General features: G+C 36.3%; 1 protein-coding gene across 4 annotated transcripts in view; it reads right to left on the reverse strand.

The window, feature by feature from the left end:
* Positions 1-4431: 4431 nt before the first annotated feature.
* pip5k1ba (phosphatidylinositol-4-phosphate 5-kinase, type I, beta a) overlaps positions 4432-27336 on the reverse strand; it is a 28036-nt gene continuing 5131 nt past the window's right edge. Inside the window, exons 2-15 of one of the 4 annotated variants that reach the window (XM_061734507.1) lie at positions 26378-26601; positions 22397-22527; positions 21695-21812; positions 21411-21563; positions 19334-19630; positions 16219-16403; positions 15736-15816; positions 13069-13117; positions 12897-12981; positions 12667-12810; positions 12487-12577; positions 10572-10668; positions 7656-7725; positions 4432-5713 (exon numbers count right to left, since the gene is read on the reverse strand). In XM_061734507.1, coding sequence (XP_061590491.1) covers positions 7687-7725; positions 10572-10668; positions 12487-12577; positions 12667-12810; positions 12897-12981; positions 13069-13117; positions 15736-15816; positions 16219-16403; positions 19334-19630; positions 21411-21563; positions 21695-21812; positions 22397-22527; positions 26378-26449 — 1542 coding nt within the window. In that variant the 5' untranslated portion in view covers positions 26450-26601 and the 3' untranslated portion in view covers positions 4432-5713; positions 7656-7686. Of the gene's footprint in view, positions 5714-7655; positions 7726-10571; positions 10669-12486; positions 12578-12666; positions 12811-12896; positions 13118-15735; positions 15817-16218; positions 16404-19333; positions 19631-21410; positions 21564-21694; positions 21813-22396; positions 22528-26377; positions 26602-26796; positions 26893-27336 lie in introns of those variants that run through there. The other 3 variants (XM_061734505.1, XM_061734504.1, XM_061734506.1) reach the window with 3 other exon arrangements.

Genomic DNA, 27336 nt, shown 5'->3' on the forward strand with positions numbered 1-27336 from the left:
GGACCTGTCCAGGGTGCAACCCCTGCCTCTCACCTGAAATGAGCAGCAGGCCCCCGTGACCCCGCAAGGGATAAAGCGGGTATAGATAATGGATGGAATATATATATATACACACATCTATCATAAACAATATAATCATTATTATTACCATTTTATATACGTACATTATGCTGAATCCCGACACAATCACTACCTCATGTCTCCTCTTCCCTGTATTTGGCAAAAATATTTTTCTTTATTTGCTTTTGAACCTGTATGGTTGGTTTCGTACCAATATAAATATATAAAGTCCATATTATATCTAACGATATGAAAATAAGAAGTCCACATTATATGTAATGTCTCTTATCTGTTTACGAAAATATAAATAAATAAGATTGTTGATGTCTTTATTCTAGTTTATACTGGAATTTATCCTGAAACAAAATTTAACATTTTTATATTTTATAGGTTATTTCATGTACAGAAATTCACAAATCCTACATCAATGCCTTAAATAATGTTTTTGTTTAATGACATACAAATTATATTAACTGATGATTAGATAATTAAAACGACCCCTAAATAGGCAATGTGAATTTAAAACGATTCTCAAAAAAGGGAGTAAAAATTGTGATTAGTACAATTACTTATTTTCTTGTTGTTAAGTGATAAACTACATATAACTTCCAAATCTCTATGTGAAGTCTAGGACATAATTCATAATTCTTTTCTTGAAGTCGCCATGGGCCGAGTGCCTTCCTATTTCCATAGTTCCATATCACCCACAGCACTTGGCCCTCCAACTGCAGACTTTCTTGTGGTTTATAGAGTTTCTAAAAGTAGAATGGGGGGCAGAGCCTTCAGTTATCAGGCTCCTCTTTTAGGCGTCTCTCCTCCCAGTGAGTGTTCAGGATGTAGACACCATCTCTTCCTTCAAGATTAAGCTCAAAATGCCACTTTTTGGTTTCAAGTTTCAAGTTTTTTTTGGATCAAATTTCATTTTTTTTTACCAATGAAAAAATTAACTTTGGAAAGATACAACCGTGGTCATATTTTTTCAAGAATTTTGGTTTCCATTATTTTCCAAACTGGAGAATTTTTCCAAAGGGGACCAATGAGTATCTCTATTTTCGAACTTGTGCCTTATATGTATGTATGTTTGTATGTATGTATGGATATATATATAGTTTGATATCACTGTTGCCGCCATTATATATTTTATTTACCGGTATTTATTTATTTATTTATTTTAATATTTATTTAATTGTGTTCTCCCTTAATGTATGTTTTTTTTTGTTTTTTTTTTTCCCTAGGGTAATTATGGAGAGGGTAGGAATGTGGGTAGAATAGAAATCGTGAATGTGATAATGTGAATTGTGAAAATTATTGTGAAATAAAAATATATTAAAAAAAAAAAAGCCACTTTTTGACACAAACTGATAGTCAGGGCTGGCAAAAGTAATTATTATTACTATGTATTAGTAATAATAATGTTGTCTCCCTTTTCTGTCATCACAGACCCCTGACAGGTCAAGGCAGATGGATGCTCTCACGGAGTCTGGTTCCGCTGAGGGTTTCTTTTCTTAATTAGCTAATTAGGTTTTGTTTTTCCTCTCCACTGTTGCTTTGTGCTTTATTAGGATGGGGAATTACACCAAAGTGTAATCTTTTTAAAAAACAATAACAATGTTTTGAAGGAGAGTTCTCTCCTTTGTCACCTGTGACCAGTACTCAAGTTGAGGGGGGATGAGGGGGGATGGCATCCCCCCTGAAATAAAAACGGTCCAAACCCCCCCCCCCCCCTAATAAATAAATAACTTATTTGACAATGTTCCTGTTTCAAGTAAATTTTCACTTGAAATAAGTAGAAAAATCTGCCAGTGGGACAAGATTTATCTTCTTATTACAAGCAAAAAATATTGTTCTACTGGCAGATTTTTCTACTTAACTCAAGTGAAAATCTACTTGAAACAGGTGAAAATTGTTGTTTTTTCCAGTGATGAGTCTTGTTTTAAGTGTAATGAGATTTTTTTACTAAAATGAGACATTTTAACTAGAAATAAGACAAATATTCTTGTTAAGATTTTGAGTTTTTGCAGTGATCCATTTTACAGAGTCATATTGATAAATTCAGAAAACTGCTTTTATTGTTGTGTTTTGATGTATTTGATGTAAACCCAGTGGATATTTAAAGCTTACAGAAGGCTGCATTTAACTGCTGCTATGTCATTCCTGCAGTATTTCTGTAGGTGTTTTGGTCAGTGCTATTATTTGTAATATATTATATTATTTGTAATCAGCACAAATTATCTGTCCCCATATGATAAAATCCACCATCTCCCCTGATTTTTTTTTACAACTCGAGTACTGCCTGTGACTCATCCCTTACATTCTTGCTAGAGTACAAAAGAAAACCAGAGTTCAGGTATGATATCTGGAGCATGCAGGAGGGTTGAGAACATCTCAGTACCAAATAAAAGGACTGTGGACAGTTTAGTGAACTGATGGGAACCGAATAATCTTCAGCTCAACATCAGCTAAACCAAAGAGTTAATTGTGGATCTCAGGAGGTTCAGGATCCCAAACAATCCTTCTGGAGAAGAGATGGAGGAGAAGATAAGAGACAATAAATGCCTGGGAGTTCACTTGAACAGGAAACAAAACGAGAGCAGGAACTCTGCTCCCCTATACAGGAAGAGCCAGAGTCCCCTCCCTTTCCTGTGAAGGGTCCAGTCTTTCAGCATCTGCGGCATGATGCAGAAGATGTTTTATGAGTCTGGGATGACCCAGTGCTACTGTATGTTTGCTCTCTGCGGTCTGCTGGAATGCAACCCAGAGATGCATGACATCAAAAGACTGAATAAACTGATTCAGAGGGATGGCTAAGTCCTGGGGGAGGAGACGGGTGATCTAAAAGTAACCACAGAAAAGAGGTTGTCGTCAGCATGTACTGCACTTTACATCAGGAATAATGTATCCCACCTTCACATTGTTCTTGCCAGACAGAGGCAGAGGTGTCAAGTAACGAAGTACAAATACTTTGTTACCTTACTTAAATAGAAATTTTGGTTATCTATACTTCACTGGAGTAATTATTTTTCAGACAACTTTTTACTTTTACTCCTTACATTTTCACACAATTATCTGTACTTTTTACTCCTTACATTTTAAAAACAGCCTTGTTACTCTATTTCATTTCGGCCTTTAAAAAAAACTATCCAGTTAAATTGCTCCATCCGGATAGAGTGAATTTGGTTGTGGTTGTTTCAGATGTTCTTGTCCAGTTTTGTTCTTACATCCGTTCCCTCAGATTCCTGCAACTAAACTTGGATGTACATTCCAATAAAGGTTAGGATAAATGATAACATGCCTCTGAAGTTTGACTTTTTGCAACATTACAATACTTATAGGCAACTAGTCATCATATCTTCTGCTCTCTGAAACACATGTTAATGCTCAATAGTACACATATATGGTTCTTTAATATATTTGCATTATACTAAGATGCATTCATGTTCAATGGCTTTTTTCCCCCTTACATTACTTTTACTTTTATACTTGAAGTAGTTTTGAAACCAGTACTTTTATACTTTTACTTGAGTAAAAAACTTGAGTTGATACTTCACCTTCTACAGGAGTATTTTTAAACTCTAGTATCTATACTTCTACCTGAGTAATGAATGTGAATACTGAAGACACCTCTGAACAGAGGACAGTCAAAGATTAATTTCAATGTTTCAGTTTATTTCTGCTTTATGATTAACAGACAGCCTGTTAATTATCCAGCAATGCCACTTCTGCACACATACCTGCTGCAGACCATGTTTGTTATATAAAAACAACTGGTGTGACTGGTTTAACCTGTTTATCATATGACTGTCTGGAGTGTGTGACAAAAACACAATAGTAGTAAGCAAAAAAGCTCAAGGCACTATGCAATTGTCACAGTTTGATTTAAATTTGAGTAAGAAAACTAGAAAAAAGGAATCTCTGATATTAATGCCTGAAAATCATTTGTTCATCGTATCTTACTACTTCACTGAGTGCTTAATCATGTAGATTTATTTAGTAGACATCATGGAAGTGTATTGTTTCTGTGAGCTGTTTGTTCCTCCTGCAGAATTTACTTCTCACATGTATTATTTACCACAAATCTGCAAAATGCTTTGTACTATTTATTTGATCTTTTTTTTCCTTTTGTTTTTATGCATATTCAAATCAAATCCATATTTATAATCACAGAAGGGGATTGATTTAATTGCAGTAAAATTTCAGTAATACTCAGACACTATCATCAATTTGTGTGAGCATCATTGAAGAACGCTGTAACTGTGTTAAATAATAATGTCCTGTAATCACTGTGTTGTTTGTGTGTTTTGTATGTTAGTTTTCCTAAAATAAAAATAAAAAATATGATGAAAAAAATAAACAAATATTATTGTATGGTCATTAAATAATAATTTATTATCATTATAGGAGCTCTTTTAACAATTTTAGCTGGATAAAATCACGTAAAAGCAGGTGAACAGAACAAAGGAAGTAGACATAATACAGTATAAACTATGATGAAGGGCAGTTTATAATAGTCATTACTTTTGTATTTATTCCCTGCAAATATCAAAGTTTGGTCTAAGGCACATGGAAAAAACAACACACAGATCTTTGTAGTAAAGTAGTGTATTACTACAATCATAATACAATTTGTCAGCAAATTTACTCTACTGATATATCTGTGTTCATTGGAAAGAATGTTGTCACAGGAAAATGAATAGGAATTTATTACAATACAGTGCTAATAACATTGTAAAGTTTGCTTTATGTTTAGACAAATGCCTCATAAATGTCGTTAAACAATGTATAAGAGCCACTCAGCAGCTTAATAAGGCTGTACAATAGACTATTAGCTAAGTAATGGCTGCATTAAGAGCTTTGAGCTGAATTCATACATCACCATTCCAGCATACTTCTAACATGCCGACATTTACTATTTTATTTTAATTACTTTTCTTTCCTTAAGTGTGATACTATGCTTGCATTTGCTAAATAGCCATATTTGCAAAGTACATCTGGAGAAACAGTTAAATGCTGACATACTTACAATTATAACACAAACATGTGAATTTTAACATGTCAGGAGCAGATTTTCAGTTTCTTTTTTAATTTATCGGGACTACAAATCAATTTATTTAACAACCCAGAGTGTAAATAATATCCTTTTTTGCGAAGTATCATTTCTACACATTTAGGTCTGTAATAGTCTTCTACTCATTCAGATACATATGATTGAATCTGTGAAGGCTTCGTAACGTGATCTTTCAATTAACATACAAATACTTGTTTCCCTATAATAAGACATGTCACTTTCTCGGGATCCAGCCGCTGAGAAGTTGATGAAAATAAAAGACTAAAAGGAAGTGGGAGAGGATAAGTAGCAACTTAACTATTTACTAGCAGCAAAGTGAGCAATGGCGAGAGGAAGAAGAAGCTGCTTCATAGTGTTTCCATAATGGGACAGAGGAAATCCAAACACATAAATCCATCGGTTGATTTCTCCATCTGATAATAAAAGTAACTGGGTTTCCAGTTATTTCTGAGTCATTGACAGGGATTCAGGAAAGAAGGAGAAAGAGGCTGGTGTGATGCTGGTGTCAGAGTCTTCACGATGAACGTTTTCAGGCTGCTGTGAAGTCCTGGTGTCTTCATGTGGGTCAGGAGTACAGGTGGATCCTCACTAAAAAACAAAAACATGTTATTCCCAATTAGGCAATACAGGACAAAGATAGAAATATAGTACAAATAAAGACTCTTTTAATGTATAGTATAATAATATACATATACAATACAATATATATATATATATATATATATATATATATATATATATATATATATATATATATATATATATATATATATATATATATATATATATGGGTCAATGACGTGAGGCCTATATTTTCTGAAAAACAGATTTTTTTTTCAATTCAAAAAAGGTTTAAATGGATAAAAAAAATACCATATATATGAACTACCTGTCCCACATATAGACTCAATTGAATTTTACAAAAAATACTAGTTATATGGGATTTTGTTGTTGTTTTAAGCATCAAAATGTCATGTGGTGCGACCGTCCGACCAGGACTCTAGTTTGAAAACCTTTTGGAAATCACTCTAAATGTTTTTAAATCAATCTTCTGCCCTATCTGGCATGATTTCTGAAATGTCCTGTAGTGTATAAGATTTATACACATTTATATTTATATTTCCATCATAATATATTATGTTATGTTATGTATATATTATTAGATTTTATGAAATATCATGTGACGTGACCATTAAAACAACAATTTTTGTATAATACTGAAAACTTGTAAAAAAGGAAAAGATGTCAAGATGTTAATGAAATTAATTTATTTTAAAATGAATCATGGTTGCACCACATGACTTTTTTTTAAGGCTAGTGCCAATTCATCTTGACAAAAATCATTTAATTAAAAAGTTTTCCAATAATTTATGTGTACACAAAATTCTTAATGTTTGAACTACTGCAATATATTCTTTTTTTTATTATTTTAAAATTGACCTGTTGAAAATCCTTATTCGTCATTGACCCATATATATTTAAATACTTGTTTCTGCAAACTGTCTCCCCCTGGTGCTCCCCCCTTACATACTCCATATACAGTATATCCTGCACTTAATGTATTATAAATCCTGCAAATGAGTCATGTGTCTGCCCTGGGACACTCACTACACACTGTTCTTGCATTGGCAGTTACTTTTGATATAACAGGTATTTGGTCTGTAGTGTAGGGCATGGTTGTCCTTTACTTAGACGTCGGGGAGCTTAACACACTTAACACATGCACACAAACGGATCACCAAGAGTAGGATGGAAATGTAAAATATTGTTTTTAAGCTGTAAGTCTACTGTGACTTTTAAATGATGTAGCTGGTGTTCCTCCTCTCTGTCATGCGTTAACATCATCTGAAGGGTCAAGGTTAAAGACAGCTGAGAACATGCAGCTCATCCGTCTGAGTCTACACACTTGACTGAAGAAAACAGAAACAGAAAGAGAAGGGTTGAATTCCTAAATGTCTTAGTCCATTGCATTATAGCCATGTGCTCAGTTGGGGGCTATGAACTCAGATTAATTTGGAAGTCTGCAAGCTTCCCACAGAGCCTGAATACTTAATGTGAGCTGAAGAACGGCTTCATATAAGTCTGAATGAGGATATTAAGGTTATGTAAGAGGACTGCCGTAGAAAAGGGAATTCGTGGAAGCTTCTCAGGCTGTCACGGACGGGAGGATAGAGAGCAGGGAAAAGGGCAGAGCTGAGTCACCGTGTGAACGCCACTGGACCCTAGTGTGGCTTTCGGGCCCCCGGGACTGCCACTACCAAAGAAGAAGGTTTTAAGATGCGCTGATGAAATGCAAGCTAGTTATAAGCAGGAAAATGTAAGCATGCAGTTGACAGTAATGTCTCATGGCAAAAGGGCGGCTTATTATGTGCATGACTCACTTCGTGGACCGTAGATGTTTCTATTTTTGTCATGAAGCGTCCTCTGATGAGGTCAAATTAAATCAACCCAAGAAGCCCTTGTGTAATAAACCCATAAGAAATATTAAGAAAAATTAATAGAAAAGTTATGGATGGGATTTGCAGCTTACATTTGGTGGATGTTTGGACAGAAACGAATGATCAGCTCCAGCTGAGTCGCTTGGTTGAGTCAGTGTGAGGCTGAAAATGCAGAGACACTGAGTGACCTCTGAATTCATCATTTTTAAAGAATAAACCAGCACTCTATCACAATTTTATGATAAAAACGGTAATATTGCAAGATTGATGTTGTAATATATGAAAGAGGATCTTATAATGGTTTTACCGTAAATGTTTCATGAGCTTCCGATGGGAATGCTTTCAGCTCTCATTTAAAAAGTAACTTCCTCCTCACGGCAGGTTTAAGGGCACTTGAATTAGATGATGAACAATGTTTTGTCCCTATACTAAACAAGCAGTTGCAAAACAGTGATGAGTGACCTAACATTATTGAATTATGAATATAACCCTCAACCTAGCCATCCATCTCCCTACTTCATATACCAGGATTCCTACATTATTAAACGACTTTCAACATTAAAGCTTCTTGTCTGGAGTTTTAATTGAAAGTTGTGAATCACTCTCACATCTTCATCCTGAATATGAAACCCCATAAACAAGTGATATCTCTGATAGCCTATACCAGGGGTCGGCAACCCAAAATGTTGAAAGAGCCATATTGGACCAAAAACACAGAAAAAAAAATATGTCTGGAGCCGCAAAAAATTAAAAGTCTTGTATGTATAAGCCTTAGAATAAAGGCAAATGGCAAAAAGTCAAAATGTTGAGAAAAAAGTTGAAATTTCGAGAAAAAAGTTGAAATGTCGAGATTAATGTTGAAGTACAATCTCGAGAAAAAAGTTGAGAAAAAAGTCAAAATGTCGAGAAAAAAGTCAAAATTTCAAGAAAAAAGTCAAAATGTTGAGATTAAAAAGGAAAGGAAAAAGGAAGAAAAAAGAAAAAAGAGAAAAAGGAAAAAAAGAAAAAAAAGAGAAAAAAAGGAAAGAAAAGAAGAAAAAAATTAAGAAAAAAAGAGAAAAAAAGGAAAAAAAGAGAAAAAAAGAGAAGAAAGAAAAAAGAAGAAAAAAAGGGAAAAAAGAAAAAAAAGAAGAAAAAAAGGAAAAAAAAAAGTCAAACATTTTTGAAAAAGCTCCAGGGAGCCACTAGGGTGGCGCTAAAGAGCCGCATGCGGCTCTGGAGCCGCGGGTTGCCGACCCCTGGCCTATACAGTAGAAACTGGCTGTAAAATATCAAGGGGTATAACTTCCTTCATGAAATAATGAGTACGTACTTTTTTTTTTAGAAAATCTTGGTGGCATTAGGTAAATCCTTTCTGATCTGTTTGTTATGGCCATTGTGAAAATAGCTGTTAAAGTTCACAGGAGATTAGACCTCAAAGAAAGGTCTGTCTTTACGAGATTGCGTGTGTCATTCGGCAGCTCTATCCACTTGTCCAAATATGGACACTTCTGGTGGGAAAAAGCAAGAGGATAGCGATGACCGAGTCGTGCACTTGAGTCATCAGATATGCTGTTCACAGAACAGTGAATCATGTTTAAGAGGTTATGACGTCTTCTTATGTACAGTCCACTGTCCCATCTCTTAGCTTAGCTTAAGCAAATACATAAATAAACAAACACATTAATTTCTACCTGCTCCTTGTGAAGGTACAGTATATAATATCTCATTTTCAGGCCATTCTCGTTGGAACAAGTGTAATTGATTAATTTGTCCACATGTCCATAAAACAAATATGAGTGTCATTACAAAAGCATGTTCTTGTGAACATCGGTGTTAATGTGATAGGAGGCTTATATTTATTATTGTCCTAATCCAGCAATGACTAATTCTCTAAAAACCTGAAATGTATACATTTTAATTGTATTTTGATATTAGCATTATACACCGTTGCATAAAATATATGTTAAATATTTGATATTTATTGATATTTACTTGCGGGGGTCAGTTTCTGGGTTTCTGAAAAGAACCTAAAGATCATTTGTTTTGTTAAAGACATGATATAAAAATAATTGAATTGAATTGAATTGACATATATATTTTGAGGTTTCAAAAGTTTTTTTTTTATAAAAGGCCGTCTCATGGTGGCTCAAAATGGCTTTTATCTTTTTCTGCAACGGCCTGTCTGTCTCATTTCACTCTACAAAACTGACTGCTACTCTAAATAATTGTTATTTCAATTACTGGAGTAAATCAGCCATACAGAGATCGCCTCTCAGGAATAGAAACAGCTAATGTAAAATATCAAAATGTAAGAATCAGAAACATAACAGTGCTGGTTAATATGAGGACATTATCATCCGAGAACCTATTAAAATACAAATTCTCCTCCTTGTTTCAGCCGCTCTCTCCACCTAACTTGTATAACTTCCTCTTCATTACTTTGCTTCTCCCGGCTTTCTTGCAGCATAGGCCCATAAGGAGCTGGACAATGTGTTGATTTTGCACATGTGACATATCTTGTCTTGCAAAACCTAGCCATAACCTCATGTAACTTAAAACATTAGCAGCATGAAGTTATGCTTAATGCATTAAATGAGACATAAACTAACCTAATGTGAGCATAGATTTTTAGCCACTCACTACTCAACAATACAATATCTCCTCAAAGAGGTTTACATGTTTACAGTGCATGTAAATAACATTTCTGTCTTCAGTGGAACTATCTTGTCATAATAAAGTGTAATTAAATATTAATTTACTGGATTGAATATAAGTCTAAATGTATTTTGTTATAAATTGTAGTGAAGCATATGTAGGAATAGTTATAATCGTTGTATTTATAACGGTAAAGCCAACTGTATCTATAAATGTAACAATGACTGGTGAGTATGACATGCTGGGTTAAGATCAGGCTTATTATTGAAACAATAATTATGCAATTGTTACTTTATGTGCATGGTTAATATGCATATTATCAATCATTGAAAATGTCTGGCACAGAAACAAGTTAGATAAAGATGTCATACCAAGTAGACATCCAGCTCAGAGTCTGATTGACTTCTACTGAGAGACGGCAGAGGATCATCAAAAGCGATCGTTGAACTGGAGGCTCGTCTTTCTTCACTGCAGCATAAAAAGACAATTCATTTTCTGTAGCAGTGTATCTAACAGGATTACATTCAATGTCTGTTCACTGCTTATGTCTCTAATTTCTTATAATAGTCAAGACTTCCCTGAGGACTGACATCGACTGGGAACTCTAATGACATCTGCTGGTAACCTTCAACATGACTTCCAAACGTAATCAAAATGCTTAGTCTCTCTTTGATTGCCACAATGGTACAAAATGACTGATATTAATTATAACCCATTTTAGATTAATATTGGCTAAAGCGTTCATAATATTCTACTGTAAAAACAAATCTGTGACTGTGTCAAACATAACAACTATAAACAATATACCACAACCACACTACCTCAACTGTAAAATCAATATATCTATCCACTTCAGAGCAGAGCCGGATTAAATAAATGGACTACAATAGGCAGACTGTGATTTTTGGGCCCCCCTCCATCGATGTTATTTATGAATTGAAATCTTAAACTTACCAAAGTTACTAATAAAAGTTAATTCCCATTTTACATAGCATAGTCATAGTCAAGTTGGTTCTTTGTATTCCAAAATAGGTCATGTGTTGTATATTAAACAGTCTATCAGACTATTTTTTAATTTTTATTATTTATACGTTATTACACCGCTCTATTAAATGCTATTAAATTATCCTTATCTTATCGATCGCGAGTATCATTGTTAAGGTATTAGTACCAGTAAATCACCAATAGGTGTCAGCATTGCTATGTAAACAGAGTAAAATAAGATAAATGTTTTAAGCTATTGCATTTTGCAGAAAATCTTAATTAAATGTGTTGATTGAATTGAATAGTACTACATTTAATCTACAAAGACCAATAAAATTTGCAGTAAGACAAAGTGTGCTGTAGTATGTATGTCTGTATGTGTATATGTATGTATGTGTATGCGTATGCAGAGCCGTCTGGGAGATTTGCGAGGCCCTGTGCGAAATGGCTGGGGGGGGGCCGCGCATGAGCGTAGCGAGCGTGCGCAAAATTTGGGGGTTTTTTGGGTCGGATCGGGTGTCTATATGCGCAATTTTAACTCTCCAATTAGCAAAATACTGGATACCTTCCCCTGCCTCATCATCATTTGGCTTGCCTCGACGCAGGGCCCCATGGCTGCTTGAGACCCGGTCGGATCGGTGATTTTTGTAACAAATTTATCAAACAAGCCTTTCAGAGAGGCATTAAACTCTTCCATTTTCTTTAGTTTTTTTCTTTTTTCATTCCCTGATGGAAATTTCCTGAATCTGTCTCGTTCTCTCGACATTGTGTGACAGTTTGTTCCAACTCCACCCGTCTGGATCAGAGCAGCTTGTGTCTGCGCTTGGTCTGACGCAGTTGTATTGAACAACAGACACGGGAATCATTGCACATATATTTATTGATATGCACAGACTAGTACACATTTAGGTCTGTAATGGAACGTGACTGTTGATATTTATAAGGGAAAAAACAAAAAAACAAAAAAAAATTGTTATATATATATATATATATGCCTTAGGTTTTTACCGGCATGGTATCAACCATTAATATGTGTGCAGAGAAAAAAAAAAAAAATTTTTTTTTTTGTTTTGGTCCCTATGTCTGGGCCCCTCCCCTGTCAATCGGGCCCTAGGCACATGCCTAGTTTGCCTTTGCGTTAATCCGGCTCTGCTTCAGAGGTTTCATTACACTGAAGTCTCAGTTCACTATCTCTTATCATCCTATCTTAGGATGTAAAGCCATGTAATTTTGCTTCAATTAAGTTATTTTTGTATCTGTTTAAGAAATAGGATGAGATGAAAGTTGCACTAGAAAAAGTACCTGTTTTCAGGGTCATCTTCATTAGTCTGGATAGACTCACAAGTAAGAGCAGATTTTGGGAGGAGATCTGGTTGTTTGGAGGAGCTATAAGCTGTTGCAATTAAAAAAAAAACATTTGGCATTGAATCACAAAATTAAATACCACATAAGACATTTGGTGAAACGTGTTGTTGATCTTACAGTTTCCATCTAGGTTGTCCATGCTTTGGGCCTTCTTCTCCTCCTTCTTGTCCTTCTGCGGGGACAGAAACTCCTGAGATACTGACTTTAATGTAGATGTATGGAGCGAATTCCTCTTCCTCTTTGAAGATGCTCCTCTTAATGCTGCAATACACAAAGAAAGAGATGTTAAACATAAAAAAAATCAGATAACCAGTTTGGGATTTCTTTAATATGATAGTATGACTTACGATGAAGCTTTTTGAATACAGATGTGCCCATGAATTTCAGGAATCTGTCTGCATAAAAACCTGGCCTGTGAACAGACACTGTATCCTGAAATGAAAGAAAAGCTGTCAGATACAAACGTGCATGAATGAGCTCGCTGGACACAAAATCTTCAGGTGAGGAAAGAAAACAGACCCCGTCGTGAACAAGAGCCTTCCAGGAGTGCTCCACCTTCTTGATGAACCTGGGTGTAATTGAAAAGGACAAATCATGATCAGTTTATCTGTAATGATCAGAGATACTGGATTTGTGATTCATTTGTAGGGGTGTAACGATACACTAATCTCACGATACGGTACGATACACGATATTGAAGTCACAATAACGATACGATATTATAGCAGTATTTTTTTAACAACCTTGCATGAGGAACATATGACTGGAAAAAATAGTCTTTTATTCAAAAGACACAAAATACAAAACAATACTGTGCGTTTGCCCTATTGTTACAGTTTGTAATGCTTTATAACTGTTTAAGTTTTAAAGAGAAAGTCAGGCCAACCATTTCCCACCAACTGAACTAAAAGTAAATGTCAGGTTTGCATTATGCATCTTCAGTTTATACAAGTACAAATATTTTGCCACAAACTGAATAGTTTCTCTCATGTATGACTTGACTTTTTTCTTTTCCAGAAATTTAACAACTAAAATTAAATAAATAAATAAAAGTAAATAAATACATACAATTTTACATCATAAAAAAGATTGATTCATGCTCACCTTATAAGTGTAAGAGGAGATTTATTTTGTTAAGAAGGTTATTTTGGTAATTTAGGGTTCATTATTTTATAAATATATTCTTTATATTCTGATGTAAATCTGGGACTATAATTAAGTTATATATAATTAAGTCAACACAATATATTAATATTAATATTCCAATATCGCGATACAGTTTGTCACCTCCACGACACGTATTGTGACGTTTTTGTATCGCAAAATTTCGTGGCACGATATATTGTTACACCCCTATTCATTTGGCAAAAGGAACATTATGAGATCTTCTCTGTCAAATCATAATTGGGTAAATATGTTATGTCTTCCTGATGTCCAAACCCACACAAAAAATGTGGCCATTAAGCATGCAAGTGTTTCATTTATAATACTATTATTCTCTTTACAATGTGTGACTAAAAGCTGAATGAGTCAAACAGATCCCTCTGAAATGTATATGTGTGGAGCCCTCTGCTGACACTGGTGCAAACAATTCACTGTATGACCACGTTTTACTGAGGAGAAAATATGTTACACCCACAACTTCAAGATTTAAAAACCCACGGGAACAACCTGCCCTGACATTTGTTCGCATTTCAAACTGTTCATTTAGGCAAAATCATCCTTCATGATGAAGCAGCACTTAAAGAAAAGGAACTGAAACGTATCCAGTACAATCTCATTCCCATATCTACTCTACATTGAGCTCTGGTGCACAGTGCACCAATCTGATAGTTTAGGATCTAGAATTGCTGCACTTCTTATTTTTCCCCAGAAAATTATAATATTACTACATTTTGCATTAAGCAAGGTGTTGCAAAACCCATGTTTGACACTTTAACCCTTTATAGGGCGAGTTACCATATACGGTAATTTCCGTGGACATGAAAAACTACTTTCCCCACACTTCTCAGTGAGGTCTTGAAGTCATGTGAGTTAATCCTGCCAATCAGCACAGATCATGCTTTGTCACAGACAGTGTCATCATGGCATCTGACCAATCAGCAGTGCCCTGGAGAAGCGGGAACTTCATTGATTTTCAAGAAGGGGAAAATTCTCATTTTTGCTCCTACCTTCTTCCACACAAAAGTTCAGAAAGCTGAAACTAACCATGCTAAGTTGATGACACTCACACAGTATGTGCTTGAATGATGGTGCTAACTGATGAGATAAGTGTTGTTTGTGCAGAATTAGTGAAATCAGTGAAATAGTTAGCATGAATAATGGTGATCCCATATATGATCATACGCCCCTGTGTGGTAAAACTAGTGCAAGTGACTGAGGAACCTTTTATAGACATGCCAGATACTCTAGTAACCCATACTTTGTGTATTTTTTTACAAATACACCCCCTTATGGTCAAACTAGTTCAAGTGACAGTGTCCTTTTGTAGACATATGCCCGGTGCATCTAGTAAGTCATACTTCGGGGGTTTTCGTTTTACAAATAGCGCATTATAAGTTAAGACAATATTGGATGTTGCATTGGATGTTGCCACAGATTTGTATAGCATAATATCAGTACCAGCATTAATTCTAATGCTATTCTTCACTTCTTGTTCTGTGGCATGGTCAATGGCATGGTCAACCTGCCTGCTGCTGGTGGAGAGAGAGGGTCAGGAGGTGATTGGACGAAATATATGGATGGAGAAAAAGAGAAGCCCTATAAGTCAAGTAGTACCATTTATGGAGAAAAGTTCTTATATCTCTATGAAGAGAGTATCATAAATATTATGTTGTATGTGTTTTTTGTATTGTTATACATATCCAATGTATGGGTACAATTTCACCCACAATGAACAAGTAACCATACATGGTAACTTCAGTGTTAGATACAATGTTACTCGCGATGGGCAAGAAACCATATATGGTAACTTCTTTGACCTTGATTTGCATCAAGAATTAAAAAAAAAAGAAAAAATGAAAAATACTCTGGCAGTAGCCCCCAATAACACTCTAGGGTTGAAATTGTACATTTCCAAGTATTTCAATGAGTGCCCTATAAAGGGTTTAGGATGCAAAGACAACGATACAAAATCCGAAATTTTTATATTCTAGTTGGTGTAACAGAGTGATGCGGTGAGCTCACCTATATGATTGAAGGATGTCGATGAGTCCTAAAAAGATGAGCAGGTTCTCATCCTTGTGTTTGGCAGGGATTCCACCCAGTCTGAAAAGATACCAGCAAAACATTGATTTGATCACTTTCAAAACAACCAGACTGTTGAATTTTAATAATACGCCACATGTTTACTGCAGCATTAACTGTACTGGTGAAACAGTTTATGCCACAGATGTTACATAGTTTTTGACGGCTAATGTTCACTATCATTTCTGATCTTTTAATGTTATTGAATTAATTTCAGTTTGATTTGCAAATACAAAAACAGATTGTGTAACGAGAAACACAGAAGAGAGCGATGTGAAAATTGCAGCCACGCTTTAAAAACAGTTGACAATACATGACTTTGAGAACTGCCTTCATGAATTCAAGAGTACTCTAAACCTTACAAAACACACCGTTTTACTATGTGACAATGTGTGTGTTTGTGTTTGGGAGAGGTTTACTCACGTGTCATCATCAGCCACTGGTTCGGGGTCCTTCACATTCCCCTGAATGGACTCCAGGGCCGTGGAGTACAAGACTTTCTGTCCTCTCTTGCTGTCGCACCTGTTTCCCCTCTCAAGTGGCTTCCTGTTCAACACGTGAACCCCCAACAGGAGACTGTAGTCCATGATTTTAAAGCTCTCCAGGACCTGATGGAAGACAGGCCAAACATTTCTAGTAGGGCTGTGCGATTAATCGATTTTAAATCAAAATCGGATTTATCAATCACAATCGATGTTAAAAAAAGGAAAATCGGAAAATTGATTTTTTGCAGCTGTCTGCATTACAGACAGAGCTCGTCTAGTCATCTTTGTTTGGTCAAGAAAATGGTAAATGTTGTCACTTTACTAAACTCAAGGAGGATTTACAGTATCTTTCAATTGCACTTCATTCCCAATAGGGAAATTTGTTTGTTATTTTTCTTTAAAGATAAAGATAAAATATTTGAAACAATTTATTCCATTGTCTTTTGTAGTTTTACCAAAAAAATCGAAATCGAACTCGAAAATCGGGTTTTCAGAGAAAAAAAATCAGGATTTTATTTTTGTCCAAAATCGCCCACCCCTAATTTCTAGTATCCACATTTCAGTAGTAACTAAACAGCAACTGAAAAGGTCAGAGGGAGAAAAGAAAAGAAAGCTCTGAAGACATTAAATCAAATTAAGTACAGTACATTCTTTGTATTTGCACTTTGTTAAAAACCAAGAATCTGATTAATTAATTAAAGACTTCTTTGACTTGGAAATAATCTCAGACAGCTACATTTCTTGTAAAAAAAAGAAAAGGGAAAAAAAGTAGCAAATTGATCTTTTGGGCAAGTAATCTGCTACCAGACTTTAATGAGGTTAAATTGTTTTGTACAATCTGAAAGTACATCACACTATAAGCCTTCAAGCCCTCTGACCAAACTCTTGTATCATGAAATAAGTCTTGCAAACAAAGAGGCTTTTAATAAGCAACGGGTTACCTAACACAAACTGAGGTCGTGTACTGAAGGCTGGGGAGGATGAATTACACCCAGATGGACCAGTTTGTTCTTTACAGTGCAGCTGCTCAACCTGATCATGTGTCAAGTGCATTGCTCTGCTGGGTGTTAATCCCTCATCAAGCGCTTGTTGTTTCTCTCCAATGAAATCACAGACAGCCACTAATGTGGTCATCAAAGGAGCTAAAGCAGGGCACGGCTCAATTAACTGGCCTGCTGTGGTTGCATAATATTCTCAAAGAGGAGAATTGTACGACGATCATCCGCTCAACTCAATACAGCAATGAGCAAAGAGTTAAACCCTGCACGGGTCTTAGCCCTGAAACGATCATACTCAATTTATTTGAGTATTGGGCCTCGTGAACTTTTCGTGCAATAGTAGCATCTCTGAATGAAATGATATAAAAAATAAGCTCCAGTTGCAGCATTTGGACTATTCCAGATGCCACTCTAGATATCAACTGCTTTAATGGCTATTGCGTTTATGATTTAGATCCTTTCCCATTTAGTGACAACCTTTCTCTTTTTATTTGCTATGGAAAACGTACTTCCTCTGGAATGAGCCCAGTACAATGTGATCCACGTTACTTTTGATAAATGCCATTGTGAGATAAAGTTTTACCCGACCAAAAATTTGACCAGTTATAACAGATGTCAGAAGATGTAAAAATTACTTAAATTTAAAAAAAAGCAGGATATTAATTATGATCACATACTTCGCTAAGAAATGCATACTTTTACTTTGGAAAGATGATTCCCCTCCAACTTTCAAGTTTTTTTTGGATCAAATTTCAGTTTTTTTTACCATTGGAAAAATTAACTTTGGAAAAATACAACCGTTTTATTTTTCAAGAATTTTGGTTTCCATTATTTTCAAAACTGGAGAATTTTTCCAAAGGGGACCAATGAGTATCTTTATTTTTGAACTTGTGCCTTATATGTATGTATGTTGGTATGTATGTATGGATATATATATATATAGTTTGATATCGCTGTTGCTGCCATTATATATATTTGTATTTATTTATTTTTGTAATATTTATTTAATTTTGTTCTCCCTTAATGTATGTTTTTTTTTTTTTCCTAGGGTAATTATGGGGAGGGTAGGAATGTGGGTAGAATAGAAATCGTGAATGTGAAAATGTGAATTATGAAAATTATTGTAAAATAAAAAGATATTAAAAAAAAAAAAATTACTTAAATTAACACATCACCCTGCAACTGATAGTAGTCATGTTTTCTGATCCGCTTGTGGCACATTTTCTTTTAAAGTGTTTTATGAACTCAACATATTTAATAATTCTGCTCCACTAAATAGCAATTCAGCTCAATTTTCAGGAGGTTTTTTATTTATGGTCACCACAGGATGAGTTTTATAGCCATCCTCATCTCACAATGTACTGTACGCTTTGAGGCAAAATGTTTAAAAATCAGGCAAATTATGGTTAATTTCTCAAATCACTTTTTGGATACCAGGAAGATTAACTATTCAATTCAATTCAATTTTATTTATATAGCGTCTAATACAACAAAAGTTGTCTCTACACTTTCCAGAGACTCATACCCAGAACATGACCCCCGAGCAGTTATTACATAAACAATGGCAGGTAAAAACTCCCCTAGTGGGAGAAAAACCTTAAGCCAAACAGTGGCAAGGAAAAACCCCCTTTAGGAGGGAAGAAACCTTGAGCAGGACCAGGCTCATAAGGGGGGACCCTCCTGCCGAGGGCCAGACTGGTGGGTCAGGGACGGCAACAGCACAGCAGGCAGGTGGAAGCAGCAACGGGATGACCGGGGGTGGGGACCGCAGGCCAGCACGCAGCTCCCGAAGCTCCGGCCCAATCATCAAGTCCCAGGTTGGGGTGCAGGGTCGGGGAAAGGTTGAGAAGGGGCAGGGCCAGGGAGAGGAGTCTTGACGGACAAACCTTCTCCCCCGCCCAAAAGGGGCCGTTACCCTGCCCCCCTCACTCCCACACTGCAGGATCCGGTGTTTTACACTACTTGACAGAAACTTTTAAACAGAAACTCTCTTCCCCAGAATGCCATACATTGTGGCTAACTGTTCTAATAGGTAAAAGGTCTTCGTAAACATACCCGGCAGTCCCTCTGCAGGGTTTTCATAAGGGCGTTGTATGTGTCTGGGTCAAAGAACAGGCCCTCATGCATCTCCTGGAAGTCCAGATCTTTGAAGGTGGGCGAGGACTTAGTGCGCTCTTTGCGTGAGGCACAGCGTTTGTATGAGGAACCCTTCAGGTCGTACTTGTAGTGCATCTTTATGGCTCGTGGCAGCACGTTGTTCATTACCACCACACGGACAGTGACACCACCGCACTGGATGCAGTAAAGACCATAGAATTTGGGTAGCAGAGTCCTCGGGTTCTGGTTCAGATTCTAGAAAGAAAAAAACGAGAAACGAGAACTGTATCACATGATATGTATCACATAGAACTGTATCACATTATCTTCTATTGAGATTGACTGAAGTCATTAAAAGAGAAACAAATTAAAAGAGAAACAAAATTAGACAAATACAGCTTCAGACCAATAACAACATACTACCATTATTCATACCATGAAAAGGAATCCACAAACAAAACGAAAAAGTCACGGGGGCAGTACTAAGTACCCCTTTACAGCTTCCATAGGATTTAAAAAGATAAGTTGCACCAAAGTTCTGCTAATCAACAACTCTGCTGAGGTGATCATCAGAAGTTATTCAGGCTTCTACAGCAGATGTTTTGCAAATTTGTTGGTCTGGAGCACTTGGGTTTGTGTTAACACAAGGCCAAGAGCCAAAGACATACCGTATTTTCTGGACTATAAGCTGCTACCTTTTTCATAGGTTTTCAACCATGCGGCTTATACAAAGGTGCTATTCTGTGGATTTTTCTTCCACCCCTCTAACCGGAATTAGAATAAAAACTAAGACAAAATAAATGCAAAGAAGAATACGCTACTTCTTCTTTAGCAGATAGAAGTAGGTAGAAGCAGATTTCAAACAGATAAACAGATAAATAAATACCGGTTATTTTCTCTTGGTTCTGTCCTGTTTTAATCAGCAAAGTTGCTGCCGTGTTAAAAGACACTGTTAGGAAAGGATCTATTTAGGTACAAACATGTACATCATTTAGAGTTCAAAATCCTTCTGTACATGTAGTAAATATCTAATCTAACAACATAAATATTTGCGGCTTGCATATCTTTTTCTTTTTTAAATAGAGCGGATGCGGCTTTTATGCAGGTGCGGCTTATAGTCCAGAAAATACGGTAAGCAAGGGTATTTTAAAAACTGTACATCACATAAGGGTTATAAAACCATTTTCAAACTGTTTAATTGTCTACAGTGAAAACGATTATTCACAAGTGGAAAAGGAGTCAAGACATCTTCCCAGAAGTGGATGTCCCAGCAAATATACCCCATTCAGATATATTTCAATTGGATGCATTACTAGTCTCTAAAGTCTCTAAAGATCACCATTCTCTCTGTCTGATCTCTCTTTTCCTGCTCTGCCCAGTCTGGCCTCAGACAGGAGGGTCCCCCCTTATGAGCCTGATCCTGCTCAAGGTTTCTTCCCCTCCTAAAGGGGAGTTTTTCCTTGCCACTGTTTATATTTATGTAATAATTTGCTCAGGGGTCATGTTATGGCCTCTGGAAAGATCCTAGAGAAAACTTCTGTTGTAATAGACACTAAATTAATAAAATTGAAATTGAAAAATTGAAAAGAAATGATTATGGTTCCTAAGACTCAACCCGCAAGAGTTCTCTAACAATGTCCTATGCACAGATGCAACCAAAGATCAGCTGTGCAAAATCGGCTGTGCAAAATGTTGGATCATTACGGTAGGAAGTACAACCCACAGGACATTTTTTTAAGCCTCTTTTTGTTAAGTAATAGCACAGTGAACACATTTACATGTTGTTTATCTCAGGCTGATTTTACACAATCCTGAGTTCCTCTACTGTTTGGTTGATTTCTATTATGTTAAAAAACAACAACATACAATAAAAAAACAGCTCCTAAATCTGCAAAACTACATTTTCATGTAGCAAATGTTATCTTCAAGTTATTTTATCACAGAAGACGTCTCAGAATAATTTCCTAATAACAGTTGGCTTCATGCAAAGCCGGGGCCAAATAAGGTTAGTGCAGGAAATGTTGAAGCAGCTCACCATGTAGTAACCAGGAAGCAGCTTCTGCAGAAACTCTGCCTCTTTGTGCTGCACCGTCTTGATGATGAACTCATCATCACTGGTGAGGTAGAACCAGGAACTGCTGGCGCCGGGGTTGGTCAGCTCTATCAGTGGTTCATTACAGATGGAGTACTAAAATTCAAAATGAGGCAACAGGCTCAACAAAAAACAAGCTTTCACAACCAGATCAGTGGAAATTTCCACATAGATGAACATTAAGAATCATAATGTAGTTTGGAGTGAGTCTATGTTTCCAAGCTCACCAGATAGTCGTCTGGTTTGATGCCAAAGAGCTCTCTGAAGTAACGGAAAGCTAGCGGCGCATAGGTTTTCAGACGGAAATCTGGGAAGTGATGTGCTGGAGTCAGGTTGCTGCCTTCACTGAAAAACATACAAAATGACTGTTACTTCATCAAAATTGCTAAAGGATTTAACCGAAGCATGTGGTATATGTTTTTTCTGCTATATGTTGACTTCATTTTTCACATTTTAGACATTCACTCAGGATTTCTCAACGTGTAATATGTTACAACATTGTTTAAGAAGTCAGTGCTTTGTTATGTATTGGGTAATACTTGAAACCTCAATGATAGTTAAAATCCTCTGCAATGGCCATACCCTGGAAATTCATTATTATATGTATATGATTGGTATATACACTGTAGAAGTCAGTATGGTCTTAAATGGCTTACATTTTGAAATGCCAAAAAACGATACCGCTCAATTTTTCAATTTTACTTTTATTTAACTGAGCAGTGCTATCACAATGTCACAGTTTTCCTCACATTTGAGGCCAAACACATGTCCAGTTATTTTAAAATATCAAAAAATGTCTGCATACGCCATGCAACAGTATTCTACTTCTACATAAAGTAGAAAGATACATTCAGGTACCTCTTAAACTCACTGTAAATGTGTTTAAACAAGTAAACTGTAATAAAAGTGGTGTATAAGTAAGTGTGTACCTGGGAAGGAAGACGCTCTCCACCACAGAGAAGTCCTGCATGAGTACATCTCTGTCTGGTTTGGAGCTCAGGTTTCCCACAGCGTAGCCGATGCCTAGCTGGATGGCTCCTTTCAGCGCGGCTGGCGTGGGCTAGAAGAAATATTTTTTAAACGTAAAGGCACTAATCAGCTTTATCATGGATCTTTGCATTGGCATTACATTTTATTTCTTGTTGAATGGTTTTGTAACGGCTGTCTGGCTTCCTTCCACCCTCCAAAAAGCACGTGAGTCAGGTTAACTGGTGGTTATAAATTGCCATTAGAAGAAAAGTGTGAGTGTGTGGTTTTGTCCACATGTGGACTGGCAACCTGTCTAGGTGTAGCCCCTCCAATAGGCTTGACCAGACCCCTGTTAAAACCCCTGTTGCAAAACACCGGATCCTGCAGTGTGGGAGTGAGGGGGGCAGGGTAACGGCCCCTTTTGGGCGGGGGAGAGGTTTGTCCGTCCAGACTCCTCTCCCTGGCCCTGCCCCTTCTCAACCTTTCCCCGACCCTGCACCCCAACCTGGGACTTGATGATTGGGCCGGAGCTTCTGGAGCTGCGTGCTGGCCTGCGGTCTCCACCCCTGGTCATCCCATTGCTGCTTCCACCTGCCTGCTGTGCTGTTGCCGTCCCTGACCCCCAGTCTGGCCCTCGGCAGGAGGGTCCCCCCTTATGAGCCTGGTCCTGCTCAAGGTTTCTTCCTCCTAAAGGGGAGTTTTTACCTGCCATTGTTTATGTAATAATTGTTCGGGGGTCAAGTTCTGGGTATGGGTCTCTGTAAAGCGTCTAGAGACAACTTTTGTTGTATTAGACGCTATATAAATAAAATTGAATTGAATTGAATTGAATTGTTAACCTGAACAAATAATGGATGGATAGATCTATGGATAGCAACAGTTGCCACTCTGAGAAAACATATAAGTTTGAGTTAAATGGATTGGGTGCTCTCAGAATACATTTTAATGACTTTGTAAATCCCCCCCACTTGTAGTTTTGTGTTTACTGCTAATGAGCTTGCTAGTATGTGCAGAGGTGGTGGTGAAACTGCTGCACCGCATGCTTGCACAGTCATTTAGCTTCCTGTGTTTATATCATCCCTGTGGACCATTGATTTTACTTATACATGCTGATAACCAATAAGCAGGACATTTAACTGCTTTAACTGCTGTATTATAATTATAATAACTTTGTAGTTTGACATGTAAAATGAGTCTTAAGCCATACTAATGGCTTAGCAATGTTGGCACTGAACTGAAGAGGACACGTTCTTTAAGTTGGCAATTGAGTACAGATAAAACCCCACAAAGAAAACAAAGCTTAACATTGTTTTTGCTCCATGAATGAGTTTGAAATATCAGTGAACAATGATCAAAAAGAGACCAAAACAGCTAAAGGTTAGTCAAATCAGCTTCAAATCAAATTCAAATTTGTCAAATTTGTGGTTTGAGCCGGCTCACAACACCTGGAAAACAAAAATAGAGGCTTTCAACTTGCTGGTGCTTCCATCCAGCGTTTTGCCAGGTCTTCTCATCATAAACAAATCTGCGTTTTTTTTTTGTTTTTTTTTTGGCACATGAAACAGCCAGGTGAGACTAATCTTAACATGACGTTGGAGGAATTACTGCAGCTGCTTTTCCAATACCGCTTAAGACTTTGCTGCAAAAACTGCTGATGGAAAGCAAATAATGACTTAAAACCCTACATTTGGCTGGTAATGGAAATGTTTTAAAGACTTAACAAGAACAGGCTCTGTGAAGTTAAAGGGAGAATAACATACTTGTGCATTGTTTTGTTCCACACTGATAAACATATGAAGCAGCACTGTGGTCTTTACTGAACATGTTTCATCCCATGTAGCTATAACTATATATATGTTTATATTCAATATTAAGGACTGAAGGTTCACCTCTATTCCACTATAATATGGAGAAGATTGGGTAATTTGTACTTCATCACATCTTTAAGAGTCAACTACTTCTGTTTGAGTTATAGATGATTAAAATTATACATGATTTACCTATTATATATTTGTAAATATTATTTTTTTATTTAAAAAAACTAAGATGATAAAACTAATATCATCTTTCTTTTTTTCCAAAGGCAGAAATTTTTCCAGAAACATAAGCAAAAAAAACCCCAAAAAAACAACAATACAAATATGAGTGTTGGTCTATTTTTAATACATTAGTATTAAAAATATTATTAGTATTATCAGTGGTTCTTAACTGGTCCGGCTTCGGGACCATCACCCCTTAATGACGAGCCACAACCCAAATTAAGGAAAATTGTCAACTTCTCAATATATATTTAATGATAACCTCAGATTGGACAGAAGTAACAGTGCTTAAAATACAGTTGAGAAGAAGCTGCAAAAAAAGACTCATAAATATTCTACAAACTGCTATTTTTTTAGGATCAAAACGTCTCTTCCACCACTGACTGCTCCATGAGTAGTCTTAAGTATGGAGGGATAGTCATCAAATCAGTCATTCATTTCTCTTTATTGTTGCCCAGCATACCAATGGTCATTAATAACACATTAGTATAATGCTGTTTCATCCAGAATTACATTCTGCATCATGCTCTAATGTGACTAAATAATATCCCAACTTTTATCTATCATCTTTTAAATCAAACTTTTAGAACAGATATCTGAAAAAGGAATGGGATCTTGATATCAGCTATATGGAGGCAGAGGGATTTAAAGAAGGGATTTAATTATGAATACACCTCCTAATGTAGAAAATTATATAATATGAAAAATAATGTGGTATTTTCTTTGATGATGAATTGCAGTAACATTTTCCTACTAGTTAAAAAGTGGCATTGATCAAACGTTTAACTTCAGCTAACTATTTCTGCACCCTCCATGAATGAATTATGTCATTTCATCAATGAATGTGGTTTTACTGCTATTTCAACATTTAGAGTCATCACCAGAAAAATAACACCAGAAAAATAACTTATTTGACAATTTTCACCCGTTTCAGGTAAATTTTCACTTGAAATAAGTAGGAAAATCTGCCAGTGGGACAAGATTTATCTTATTACAAGCAAAAAAATCTTGTTCCACTGGCAGATTTTTCTACTTATTTCAAGTGAAAATCTACTTGAAACAGGTGAAAATTGTGTTTTTTTTCCAGTGATGAGTCTTGTTTTAAGTGTAATGAGATTTTTTTACTAAAATGAGAAATAAGACAAATATTCTTGTTAAGATTGTGAGTTTTTGCAGTGATCCATTTTACTTATCCTGTGAAGGACAGAGTCATATTGATAAGTTCAGAAAACTGTTTTTTATTTTTGTGTTTTGATGTATTTGATGTAAGCCCAGTGGATATTTAAAGCTTACAGAAGGCTGCATTTAACTGCTGCTATGTCATTCCTGCAGTATTTCTGCAGCTGTTTTGGTCACTGCTATTATTTGTAATATATTATATTATTTGTAATCAGCACAAATTATCTGTCCCCATATGATAAAATCCACCATCCCCCCATTTTTTTCTTTTACAACTCGAGTACTGAAAACACACCCTCATCCATCCTTACAAGAGATGAAATGATGATAGTGTGTTGCAGCTTAACAGCCTCCCTTTGAGCATGTGTGTCATCTCTTAAAAGCAGGTGCATGAGGACTGTGGTCACGCAGCAGCTCGTAAGCTTTGTCTTTGTATGTAGAAAGTGAATCGAGTGAGCTTTTTTTCCCCCAATAAAAACTCAACATTTTATGCTACAACCTAGCTTTTCTTTTGTGTGTTGTGAGCTCTGATTGACCTCTTTTTCCACATTCCTCAACAAAGACTTTTTTTGTTTCTTTGTTACTGCGCTAAAGAAGGGAATTAAACAAAAATCAGAAAACAAGCTTCCGTATTGTAAATTAAGTTACAATTTTGCAAACATGGATGGTAGACCGTCCCCTATTTAAGAGAAAATCAGACGATGGATGATTCCATCCACTAACCTTTCCGTGATCCTTTGACGCTTTAGAGGGCTTGGTTCCTCTTCCTCCAGCGCCGGCCGTAGCTGCTGACATCTTCTGGGTGGAGAGAACTCAGCTGGGGGGAAGCTCAGCTGTTCTTCTCCTATGAGCTCGACTGTGTTCCCCTTTTCCTCTCAGCGCTGAATGGAAAGACGACTTGACTTCACTGAGCTTTACAGAAGCTGCATTTCACAGGTATGTTGCTCCTGTAGGTTGGGTGAAGAGAAGAGAAGTGACACAATTTGCATGAATTTCAATGCAAAGGAAATGGCAGACAATGACAAACCAAACAAAAACAGCTTCTACTTGCATACTCAAGTTGCATTAAAATGCATCTAAAAGGTATGTTAGTCCATGCTCTCTAAAGTTCCTTTACAAAATGTCTATATTATAAGACTTACAATAGAGCGTGAGTGCCTGCAGATGTTGTCGTGTGGAATACTGCTCAGTACTGAGAAACTTTGGTGTTTGTTTGTGTCTTTAACCCCAGAGTCCTCCACGACATTCCTTGATCCTAATTAAGGAGGATTATACAATCCATTACATAGCAAATCCCCCTCTTTTATAACAATGCACATTGCATTTGACCTTAGAGGCTCAACTTTACAAAAGGGAGATAATGATTACTAAACCAAATAACACATGGAACAAACACATGCTCAAAATTGCACATAATTTAATTAACAAACAAACAAACTTTTTGCTAAAGTCATTAACAAAAGTCATTTTTTTACCCCCAGTGAATTCCGTGTGATTTGATTTGAAATCCAAAAAGTATCAAACACACTTATATTTCATTACAGATCAAACACCGCTGCAAGAAAGCAGCTTTTTCTGTTAGAATAATGGAGGAGAAGGACTGAAATATACAATCATACTCTTTAAATAGTTACGCTTATTATTATTGCAATAATTTATTTATTCAAGATATGTAATATGCT

The sequence above is a fragment of the Cololabis saira genome, chromosome 11 (assembly GCF_033807715.1).
Source record: "Cololabis saira isolate AMF1-May2022 chromosome 11, fColSai1.1, whole genome shotgun sequence".
In the NCBI taxonomy this organism is placed as follows: domain Eukaryota; kingdom Metazoa; phylum Chordata; class Actinopteri; order Beloniformes; family Belonidae; genus Cololabis; species Cololabis saira.